Below are 12,447 nucleotides of genomic sequence, written 5' to 3' on the forward strand. Positions count from 1 at the left end.
TGTTCCTGTCTGTGCTTCCAACAAGGTGCTGAACCCCCCTCTGCTGCATCCCGTTGCCTTCGCCACTAGAGTTTCCTTCACACTAAGGGCACCATGATGCCGATAGGTAAAAACAGCAGATGGTGAAACACTTCCTTAGGGCATTTAAGGCATCATGAGTTTCTAACATCAGTTGTCTGGCATCTCTTATTTTCATCTGTGTTCTCTACAAGTGCATGTTTTCATCTTCAACAAATGTGCTTGCATATTTTTTTGGTATAAATGCATGAGCTTACAATCATACAGCCAATACCTGTGCTCATGGCCAACAAAAGGAGTCAAAGAAGCAGTAAGCTTATCAATGTCTCCTAGTCGCTCTCCAGTATGGGCTTGCTAGTTACCATAGCAACCAGGACCTAGATATTGTTCTGTAAAAGAGGCGTGTAGATATTGAATACATATAAACATCACCCTGTAACCCCGGCCAGTGCTTTTTTTTTTAATGTAAAGCAGCCCAACTGACTTTCCATTATTAGTATTAACAGTAATATTCTGTGCGTTAGAAAAAAGAATGTAACAGGATTCTCTGATTCTCTGATAGTCTGCAGTATACATTTGTTATTTTGCATTTACATGTTATCACATGCTACAGACACCACAATCTGGATTTTCAGTACAAACCAATGTAGCCGAATGTGAGGCTCAACACAGAAAATCAAAATACCAACGCTCATCTCCCAGCGCCTGCTGAAATCAACAGGCGACAGCGCTCTTCGTCTTAAGTGCTGATGTGTGTTCACGCCCAGTCAAGCTGAGGGAAATCCAAAGACACTGAAAGATTAAGGAGGTCAGGTTTTACAGCTACACTGAAGAAGGAGGGGAAAGAGGCTTTACCAGCCTTTGACTAGCATGGAAAAAGGATGGGCTGCTGATTTTAAAGAGACCATGAGATATAATATAGGCTGGTGGATTCGTTCAAATGTCAGATATCCACTCTTACTCTCATAAAACAGTTGATACATTCATGTTTTTGAAAAAGTGTCCCATTTTAACATTGTGTTTACAGTTTAGCATATCTGTCTATGTTTTGTTTGGTTTTGCGTGTCGCTATGGCAGCAATAAATCTCATGGTCATCAGTAGCTGTTAGTCTTTTGAGGCTGTAGAGGTCATATCTTTACAGCATTGTCCCATGTCTCTTTTGAAAACCCAGGCTCTTAGACCACATGAGAAGCCAGGCAGTCAGCCAGAAACACTTATCATCCTGTCATCCGGTTTCCACTAGCTTCACAGCTCAATTGTACTGTACACTGAGCATCCATGAGTGCTTGGAGATGTGGGGCCAACAGAGTGATCTCGATCTCAAAGTGAATCCAAGTGGCTTGGCAACAGAAACAAATGAAATCATATCCTCCATTAAGTATGCAAAAATAAGGACACAATGAAGAAGATGATATAATTAGTTTTGCAAGATTACAATGGATGTATAGTTGTGTTTTTTTTCAGAAATTCAGTGAGAATTTAACTGGTTAGAAACTATAACCCTAAAAAGACAGGTCAATAAAGTCTACAGCAGTAATCCGTTAAATACTTGTGTATTGTTAATTTAGGTTAGAGCTAAATTGTTTCCTTGCCAGTCAGGTAAACAACTGTACATTTAGTTTATACATAACAAATTTAAAATGTTTACGGAGAGTTTAATATTCCACCATTAGATAAGTCTGTTAATGCCGGTTAATGGTTACAGCTGATCTTTGTTTACCCCTTTTGAGGGAACAAAAAAAAAGTACAAAACCGTATAATTTAACTTTTTAGCTTAAACCCAATACTCAACCTTGATTGCCTTTTAAAGAAATGCATCTTGCACACAAGCTGTTGTTGCACCCCTAAAAAAATTATTAACCAGCAGACCACGAGCAAAATTACTCTGTGGTAACTGGCTCACGGTGACTAAATAATTAAAAACATGAAAATGCTTCAGTCAGTACGGAAACTTTGTAACGTCATTCACTTACAGTGAGCACAGCTAAGGTGAGGTGCCACAGCCCTGAGGTAATCCGCTAAAGGGGCCCAACATATGGTGCTATTAACGCTGAGGATCTGCCTGTAAAGTATTCCTGAAATCCATTCAACCAAGGGCTATGCAATTAGGAACATTAGTGATTAAATGAGAAACAAGCTTTCATGTCTTCATGTCACTTGGACTCGTTACTCCCCAACTCTAGAAAGCCAATTCAGGAATCAGTTATTAGTTACCTAAAGTGGTGCCTACCACAGTAAATGTAATCATCTGAAGCATAGTTTTACCAGTATTTGGCAGGTGGCTGATCATAATTTCTTAAAATGTAGATAGAGAAAAATGTCTGTTGCCCCATACCACAGTGGACAACAGAAACATCTCGGCTGCATTTACTATCTTTTTGTCAATGGTACACGTTTCGAAGTGGGTTTGAGTCTGAAAGAGCTCTGCTCGTGACTTGTTGCTGCCACCTACTGGTTCAAACGGACATGGCTTAAAAATGATGAAAGAGGCACTAGAACATTACATAACAAACCATGTTAAAGCCATAACAAACAGTGACGTCCTCTGTCTTCCAAAACAAAGTAAACTTCAGTAAATACTTGAGGCATAATAGTTAAAATAGGTTATACTTTTGAACGCCCCCCAAAATACGTGCACTTAATCATTCCACAAACCTAGGGAAAACACACAACACAATTATAGCACAGATCTCCATCCAGTTTCTTTAATAGTTAACCAGGGAGCGCCTGGCAGGCTGGTGCACCTTTATTTCCTTAAAGGAAACAGCAGCACCACTCCATGTCGATGAGGAGCAGAACTCTAAAAGAGCAGAAATTGGAAAATAGATTGGTTAGACTTTACTGTTCCTAAAATCAAAACTGTCACTATTTGTCAAAAAACATTCTCTACTACACCCAAATGATGCATTTGAGCACATTTACAGAATGAACGCTCTCTGCTGGTTATTGTTGAGAGAGAGAGTAAGACTTAACCCCTACTTGATGTAGTGTCATCGTCGCAGCTGGATGTCACAAGATTAGGCTTCACTTTAAAACGTCCTGTCACCAAAGCAAAGAAATTGTCCAAAAGGAAGAAAAAAACAAACAGAAAAGTTATATTGGCATCCTATATTTGCCCGGACAGAAAGCCTGACATCACCCCTGGGTGACTCACCTGGGTTAGAAACCCTCTCTGCAGCCTTGTGGTCCAGGTACCTGCTTAGGATGACTTCTGCCTTTTTCTGGTTTGTGCTGACATCGGGCTCAGCCATGATCTCTGTTATCCTCAGGTTGTTCTTGATGGCCTTAGAGGCCGTGGAGCGGGCCAGTTCGGGTAGAAGCTCCTGGTACTCCTGGTCAGAGAAGTTTGACTCTGAGCCTTGAACATCTCTGATGCTGAGAATGAAGACTTAAAAAGATCAGAATACTTACAGGATTCTGTTGTTATATTTACATTTTTCACTGGACACATGAGCTGTAGTGACTAGCATCCTCTTCAGTTGTGTTTGAGTGCACTTATTGGGGTGTTGATTTTTTTTTTCCACCCACATATTGTTATTATAATATCTTCATGACCCAGCTTTAGTTGTACAGCATCAGCATTGTTTCGTATTAATTTGAAATATTCAGCAGTGATGTGTGAAAGCTGTAATAGCAATGCCCTTGATCTTTCCAGCAGCATCAGTATTAAATGAAATCTGAGAATGTAACAATCAACCCTGTGATAGAGTTACATGACTGTTACTTATAATGTTCGGTTTTACATGTACTTTAATCTAACACATTTCTGAGAAGTGTATAAGCTAAACCAGGGGTCTTCACTGTTTTTAAGCCAAGGACCCTTTAGCTGAAAAAGAAACGGAGCAGGGACCCCTTACTATACTTATATAATGTATAAAGTTAAGATGCATATTAAACTGGGTCTACAATAACATGTGGGGGCGGACTACAGCCTTTAGATATACCTTCTTTTTTTGGGCATTTTAGGCTGTTATTTCCACAGCACAGATGAAAACATGAAAGGGGAGAGAGAGAGGGAATGATATGTAGAGAGGCCCACAGGTCAGAGTCAAAACCACAGCCACTGTGTTGAGAAGTAAACCTCTATATACGTGCGCCTGCTCTACCAACTGAGCTAAACCGGCCACACTAGATATACGTTTCTATGGTCTATATAATACTAAGGTGTTAACATGATAATTGTATACATATTCATATATTTATACATCATGTTTTAATGTTGTGAAATGTTGAACAGTAGCTTTATCTGTTGAGGACTACCTTACCTGTAGGCCCTAGGGGTCCCTGTCTCCCTGTTGAAGATCTCTGAGCTAAATAATTCTGTAATTGCCAATTCACAATAATGTATCAAAACAAAACAAAGTTGTTGGGAAACTGGTAAACTGATAACACATAAACAGGATACATTTATTGTGTACTTATGTATGAAGTGTGCAAAAGAAAATAGAAACAATCTTATCTGCTGTATCTGCTTAAAGCAAGAAAGGAGCTAATTAACTTTTGAATCCTGTCCTGCTCCCGAGCAACACTTACCTCCTCTTAGTTAAGATAGTATAAACCTCCTGCACCAGCAGCTCAGCTGCTCTTGGTTTACAGTGGATGGATCCATCAATGGCCTCTTGCATCAAGTGCAAATTCTGCTTCTGTAAAGACTGGGGGAAACTTTTAGTAATTATGTGACTCAAAAAACAACAACTTCCTGTTACAGAGCCCTCAAATGCATGTAGATAAACCATATGGGTTTTTGGTATAGATTATTTTATACAATTTGATAGTTTAGGAGTTGTGCTGTTGTGTTCTGGTAGTTCAAGCTATTTCTCAAAGTTCTGATTTGGACACCTAAAAGTAATAATTTCTAATGCTAATTCAGTAGTCAATCTGTTTTATTAAAAAGTGAAACCACACTTAAACCAAATGCCAACTGAACAAAGAGACATTTCTTCCCAGGTCCTTCTAGCTGGACATACTGTACATATGTATTACTCACTGCACATGATCCCGTCCTGTCTATACACCATCTAGATACTTTGTACTTTGTATGTCGCATTGCACTTTTCTGCTTTTTTGCACTTCTGGTTGAACGCAAACTGCATTTCATTGTCTCTGTACTTGCACTGTGCATAATGACAGTAAAGTTGAATCTAATCTAATCTAATCTAAAAATCTCTTACCTTCACTATCTGGCTCCAGTTCCTCTGTTTGGCAGAAAGTGATGTTCCTTTGTCATAGGAATGCACTTGAAAGTCTTGAGGGTAATAACGAGACAATATCTCTGCCACAAGATAACCATTGGAAAGTTCTCTGCAAATAAAAAGCGACAATAACAGACTGAGCATATTGACTCAACCATTAAAATTCACTTTGAACAATTTGCTGTCTCGGCATCTTTGGAACGCACTGGCGTTTCATCTCAGATCTGTCTTGTTCTTTTCCTTTTATCCAACGTTACAGTATTTATTGGAGCGTGAAGTCTGTTATTGTTGTACTGCTTTATGTTTTATGGTGCAACATAAACTCCTGTTTGAAGTTAAATTAAATTTATATTAACGTTATCATTGCAGAGTCGAACTCAATAATAATTACTTTCGGGCTACCGTTAAAGTTAGCTAGCGAGCTAGCTAACACCCGCTAACACCCGCTGATATGGATATTTATAAAAAGATCCGGATAGATGTTAAACGTGTGTTTACCTGCGAATATTCTTCGGATAAAATGACAAGTCGAGGCTTTGCAGCCATTTCACAACTTCCCTTGGTAGTCCCGTCTTTTTGGGAGACTGTGCATAAGACATGCCGCTCTGAGCCCGATGGAATCAAGAAACAAATAGTTATTGTACTGTTATATAAGCTAGGCTATAACAAGTCAATCCATGAAATCATGCTAACCCCTAATTAATTAGCTAGATGGGTTTTCTCTGCGATGATAAACGAACGGAGGGATTTTAGCCACGTAGCGAGCAGCAATTTGACGCACTGGACTTTCTTTGTGTACGTTACCGTTACCATGGTAACGAGACGACACACTACTTGGACATGGCAGTAGCAACACACAGACAGCCCGTCAGGATGTAACAAATACAAAAAATACGGAGAAATTCCAACATAAAAATGAAACAGACAAATAAAACGCAGTTTAGTTTAGTTTTTTTTTTTTTTTATCAATACACAGATGTAGCAGAACCACGAAATTGTGAAATAATTCAGTGGGCTATTTGAGTCCAATTAGATTTTGTTCATAAAGTCTGCAGAGCTTTATTTAACTGCTGTAGATTGTCTCATCATTAAACACAAACGCTGCTCCACTCCCTCATATTTCCATTTAGAATTTAACAATAAACTCTGCCGCCTCCAGTTGTCAGTATCTCAGTCCAAGCTATTTCAAAATGTCTGTAGCCTATTAATAATTCTCCCACTGCACTTATAAAGGCAAACATCATTACCACAGCCTGCAACACAACATATCTGGGAAGGCACCAGGTTTCAAAACAATTTTAATTGTCTAGAAGTGTGCAATACAATAGGTATCAAACCGAAAACTATGAATATTAATTCACATGTGTGGTGCATTATATGACATTGTAATATTATGCAATGTTGCATAAATCTGGTAGCTATTAAGGCATCTTCTAAATTAGGCAAACTTGAATAGCAAATACTATTTTTGTTATTACATTGTTCCACCATACTTTATTCAGGGAAGGCTCTGACTCGTTTTTAAAAGCCCCTGCTTTACATTCATACAGGTCAATAATCATATAGGTTGCAGGTCAGCTCAACTCTGCCAGCCACTCAGTGGCTGCTCAGTGACTGATTGGCTGGTAGCTAGGTTGGAAGACTTCATTTAGTTGATTTGCTCTTTGTGACAAAGGCTTATTTCTCTACGCCCCATTTAGGCAGTCAGTTTGATTGTTCTGCCTGTTATTGGTACTGCAGGAAGTTCCTTAGCCTGACGGGCAGGGGCAGGTGGGAAAGAAGATGGAGTCTGTCACGGTCAACGCAGTTCCTGATGCACTGACGACACAGCTGGCTCAGCAGCCGTGGTGTAGCTATGAAAAAGAGACAATAAAACATTAGACTATGTAAGCCCGCTCCATATGTAAAAACTGTTCCGTATAAAAACTATTGACTTCAGTTTGACAGCATTTTTTCTGAACTGGCATTCTACAAGCTCATGAAAGGAAAGTTGGATAATTTGTATATCTGTTGATTGAGTTGTTCAAACGCAGACATAAATTGAACAAGTTAGACATAATACATGCAAACATACAGTAGGTCTGTAGTGGCTTACAAAAAGAAGTGTTCTTGTACCTTCATACAGCAGTAGGAAACCCTCTGTTAGACTGCTGGGGGGAGCCACATCTACAGGTCTCTGAAGCTCTCTGTTCCTGGCATTAATGTCCGCACCAAAGTCCAGCAACAGCTTCACTACAGCTGTGCAGTCTTTTTCTGCAGCTGCATGTAAGGGTGAATCCATGGATTTGCCTTTCTGTACATTTGCACCTAGTATGGAGGACAACTTAAGTTCAGACAGAAAAGCTTTATCGTCAGATATGTTCACAGATATCCTCAGTATATGTTCATTGTAACCCACAAGTTACTTTGTGTGTCTCTCTCTCTCTCTCTCTCTCTCTCTCTCTATATATATATATATATATATATATATATATATATATATATATATTGTTATATAGCAGTATTGGCATACATAGCTAGAAAATGTGATCTGTCAGCTGTGTGATCTGACTGCAGTGGTGCTCCTTAATCATATTGCATCATGCGATGTGTCTGCATTAGTGAGGCCAGTATTAAAAACTGACAGACCAACAGGTCCCACAGGTGTTCACCATTGCTTTGATGACATAATAACTGACAAAAAATTGGCTGATCGAAATGCTGCAATAATGTTGTTCATCAGGAAAAAGTACATACACCAACATAAGGCCAAAACAATGGTTTTATGAGCGGCTAACCTCAAATAATATTACTCTTTGTTAGTTCTGAATGCTTTTACAGAGGCTTTTTAAAATCCAGTGTGCATGCATGTATAAATGTGCCTGTGTGTCAGTGTGTGTATGTTCATACAGGATGTGTGCCTGTCTGTACGGACATGTAAAGATCAACACTGTGCTGCGAGCTGACCTTCCCTCAGGAGTTTCCTGGCACACTCCAGCTCCTGGCAGACGCACGCTGTATATAGCGCTGTGCCCAGGTGAGGAATGTCCGTGTCCACATCTGCCCCCCAAGTCACCAGAGCCTCCACACAACCGTAATGACCTGGAAGTAATGGAGCATGAAGACAGTACTCAGTAAGTGACAGTGCGAGATAATTCTCCAAGCTGTCTACTCGGGTTATGTTTTAAAGCCGTTTTTCATGGTTCAGGTTCATTATAGAAAGTGGTTTACAGCACAGCAAAGGACACACATACAGGTTGAAAGACATGATTCAGTGTAAGCTGAAATAAGTAGAGTTGGAATCATATATTATTATATGTTAATATATTGGTTAATTTTATATATTAACAGAGATTGAGTGGTCATGTTGTAATATTAAGATTATATTATATTATTATATTATTATATATTATTATAACATTAGCAGCAAACACAGATACAATTAGCATTGGTTAATTGCTTTAAACTTGAACTTGTGACAGCTAATTGCCAAACAACAAAACTATCTGATTATAGATGGTGCATTTTGTCATAATACCAAATACTTTCTCATAATATACCTTTGCATGTAGCTTCATGGATTGGTGATGGATGGTATGCAAGGCTTTGGGGTTTTGCTCCATTTTCCAAAAGAATTTCTGTGCATGCCACACTCCCCACTGTACAGGCGATGAACAGAGGGGTGACTCCATCAATTGTAAAAGCATTGACCTGTAAACACATTTTCTTAAATAGTTATTTTTAGGCCTTGTTCAACCACGCAAGTTGACTAATGGCAACAGCCGGAGGGAACAGTTGAAGGGTAACAACAACTTAATAGTTCTACAGCGCCTGCTAAAGAAGAGCAGCATTGCTCATTTGTTACTTCCACCCAGATGTTCCCAGCCATGGAAACAACATTTGACCTGTGCTGCATAGCAAAATTTAAGGACAATGAGTGACTTACATTTGCTCCTGCATCAATGAGAGCTCTGGCACAAGCGACATGGTCTCCATCACAGGCCTCATGAAGGGGTGTCACATGGTCTATAGTCCGAACATTCACACTGTGACCCTGGAAACAGAATCAAACAGCCACATGTGCTAAGATGTTAAATGGTGCAAAAAGCAATCCATGACCTCTGTCAGCCTCTATTGGCAAACACCAGGAATGGCAAGAACTTTAATATCTTATCTGTTTTTTTATAAAACAGACACATTCTCTTTAGTTATGGTTGTCGGTAATTGACAAACTATACTATACTATCTGAACAATAGAGATTAATGAGTTTGTAAAGTGCAGATCCAATATAGGTCTGGTAAAGAGCTCATAAGTCAGCATGCAAAATAATGTCATGATGTCACTGTTGTGTCATGAGCTTGTCTGAGTTAAGAGCAAGGCATTGTTGGCTTTGTAGCTAAAAAAAATACTCTCCTGTTGCACACTTCTCAATCTGTGAGCAGCTGGAAATGCAAGTGGGAGAGGATATCCTCTCCGTTTGAAATGTTTTAGTGTTTAGCATTAATCAGCAACTGATACTGAATATAATGGCTGTGTAATACTGTATATTATGATTATTCTGGGCTGTATGTACTTACTCAAAAATATGTTTTAGTGATGTATTTTCTCAGGTGGCAAGTCATCTGGTAAACTTACAGAGCTTTTCACCTGACATTTACTTAAAAAACAAGATTTATTATTAATGTCCGGATGGTGACTGTGGACATGCCATATTTGCAGATAATTAGCCACTTGCCTATTGTAACGTGAAACCTGTGCAACAGCAGACTTGCAAACAACCATAAATGGCCAAGAGGAAGCTTTGGCTTCGACAACTTCAGCAATAATGTCATGCCCCTATTAAATTTTATAACCCGTACAAGAGACAAGTCTTCTCATCACATTTTAAAGCCTTCACTTGACTAGGAATCCCAACGCTTGTGTTAGAATTAATGGAGGGGGAGATGGACAAATTCAATTAAACATCTGTGTTGGAAGGTATCATTTAGCTAATTACCTGTATCCCATATAACACTCGCCACTTCCACCTGAACATCTGTTTCTTCAACCTCTAAACCAGGAGTCTACAAAGGCATTGGTGCAATTGTAATTGCAAGAGGGAGAGTTCCAACAGACCCAGTGTGTACAAATGAGTGGATGCATGTAACTCTAGCAGGGGAGTGTGTTTTCCTCACCTGTGAAATAAGGCTCTTCAGTGCCAGGAGGCGGCCCTGACTCGCAGCATCGTGGAGGGGTGAGCGGTCAGCCCAGGACCCTGCAGTGAGAATAAGAATTTAGTTCTTTCTCCCATTTCCATTTAATATTATTAGGCTGATACTTTTATACAGAGCCATTTACAGTATTTGTAGCAGACCAATCCTCTAACCCTATAGTAAAGAAATATGAAGACATTAGTTGGAACTTCTACCATACACTGTGAACACAAATATTCTATCTTCTCTGGAGTAATTATGACAGAGAAGTAGTGGGACATACAGTATGTTTGACTTTGAAACTTGCAGATTTGGTTGTAAAATACACAGTTAAATTAATATAGTGAAAGACAAAAATGAAGCATTATGTACCAGTGGGATTTTCTTTATGAAATTATTTTGCTTCAGTGTTTCAACAGTTCTTATGCAGTAAACTAAGGACATTTACTCTCCTTTCACATGAGACATTAACATAAACTTGAGAAATTGGCTGTGGACATTTGATATAATTTTGGCACGAAGATTTTGTTAAGCCCACCTGAGTCAATGTCCAGAATAACAGCCGATGCATTCCACACACGTTATCATCATTCTCACCCTCCGCCATTTTAATCCTATTTTATAGATTATAATCAATATAATGCTTTCTATTAAATTCAAGCTCTTTTTTATTCATGCAGCCTGTATTCTTTGACTGACGTTATACACATATAAAAGACCCAACTACAGACATCAAACAGCTTTGGAAGACCATATCTACAGGACCGTAACTAACACCTTCATCTTAGCTAATTAGTATGCAATGAAGTGGGTCCACTTTAATTTAAACCTCCCCTTGAATGATAGATACAGATTATGTTGTCGTTGTCTCCCTCTTCCCCCAGAGTGTTCCTAGCCAGCCCGTCCCTGACAATATGGAGCGTTGTGTCAGTTGCTGTCTGAGTGTGAAAAGGGTGCACTGCATAGCTGGAAATGGAAACTAGGACAGGGTGGGGGTGGGGGTTTGGTATCATAACTGTGTTCTATTAATACATCAGAGAAAATGAGCTGACCAGCCTACAGTGTCTTTGTTTAATATTTAATGTACAGTTCAGATTTATAAGTAGCTATCGAGCTGATGAAAGAAAAGTAGACTATTATTCATAGAGTTTGTATTAATGTGATTACAGTGAATGGCTCTTACACTCATTGGATTAGCAATGCAGCATTTATAGCTCATTTGTAAACACGGAAATTGTGAGTGTGAGCGGGGAGTACTACAACTTGATTTTAAAGCAAAATTATACTCTACCTATAACCTTATATTTCTGAGGTCAAACATGTGAATTAGTATATAGTATAAACAAAGTTGTATTGTTATTACATTTTACACCAATTGTGCCTTTAGGACACTAATACATATGCTAAGAATTAGGCAGTTTGTGGAACAAAGAAACCACCTAAACAACCCTTTTAAGGCATTTTTTCACACTGAGTACTCACTGTGTTGACCATATTCATAGAACTCTGCTGATATCCTGGCAGCCTCTTTACGGTTTCCACGGATAATGTAGAAGTATGTCAGCAAGTTAAGAGAAATCTTAATAAGGAGTTTAAAGCAGAAGAGTGCCAAGATGCTGAGGTAAACATTGGACAACCGGGCCGCAAAGGACTTGGTGGGGAGTTCCTCTGTTGCGTCTGACATTTCCCCTGACCCGTTACAGAGGGACTTTGGTTATGATGAACGCAGGATCAGATGACACTCCAAAAAGCATGAGTAACCTACTTTTCTCCCACTGTACTGACTGGTTGGCTGGTACAAAAAATGCCTTGCAGCTGCTACTGTGCCTGAGAGCACCTACTGGTGTGTGTGTGTGTGTGTGTGTGTGTTTGTGTGTGTGCGTGTGTGTAATTTATACACATTAAGTTGTGCACACGGTGGTACCTGTTGGCTTTTTAGCATACGTTTTAATGATAATGGTTTAATACTAATGGTGGTATTTATTCTGGATAAATGGAAGTAAATGTTTTTAATAAATATTTGCATTATTTTCAAATCACGGCAGGATAGATTAGATAAAATAA

General features: G+C 39.0%; 2 protein-coding genes across 2 annotated transcripts; both read right to left on the reverse strand.

Moving 5' to 3' along the window:
* Positions 1–2,376: 2,376 nt before the first annotated feature.
* On the reverse strand, positions 2,377–6,036 carry spata4 (spermatogenesis associated 4). The gene is made up of 6 exons (XM_034883608.1): positions 5,710–6,036; positions 5,191–5,320; positions 4,553–4,671; positions 3,174–3,394; positions 2,999–3,058; positions 2,377–2,819 (listed from the first exon to the last, which is right to left on the reverse strand). Exons 1-6 carry the CDS (start codon positions 5,808–5,810, stop codon positions 2,725–2,727), a joined length of 726 nt encoding a protein of 241 aa, XP_034739499.1. The 5' UTR covers positions 5,811–6,036; the 3' UTR covers positions 2,377–2,724.
* Positions 6,037–6,483: 447 nt separating this feature from the next.
* Positions 6,484–12,248, reverse strand: asb5a (ankyrin repeat and SOCS box containing 5a). The gene is made up of 7 exons (XM_034883607.1): positions 11,866–12,248; positions 10,366–10,445; positions 9,137–9,244; positions 8,751–8,901; positions 8,158–8,292; positions 7,327–7,518; positions 6,484–7,064 (listed from the first exon to the last, which is right to left on the reverse strand). The coding sequence occupies exons 1-7, from the start codon at positions 12,065–12,067 to the stop codon at positions 6,937–6,939; spliced, it is 996 nt and encodes a 331-aa protein (XP_034739498.1). The 5' UTR covers positions 12,068–12,248; the 3' UTR covers positions 6,484–6,936.
* Positions 12,249–12,447: the final 199 nt, after the last annotated feature.

The sequence above is a fragment of the Etheostoma cragini genome, chromosome 10, assembly GCF_013103735.1.
Source record: "Etheostoma cragini isolate CJK2018 chromosome 10, CSU_Ecrag_1.0, whole genome shotgun sequence".
NCBI lineage: Eukaryota > Metazoa > Chordata > Actinopteri > Perciformes > Percidae > Etheostoma > Etheostoma cragini.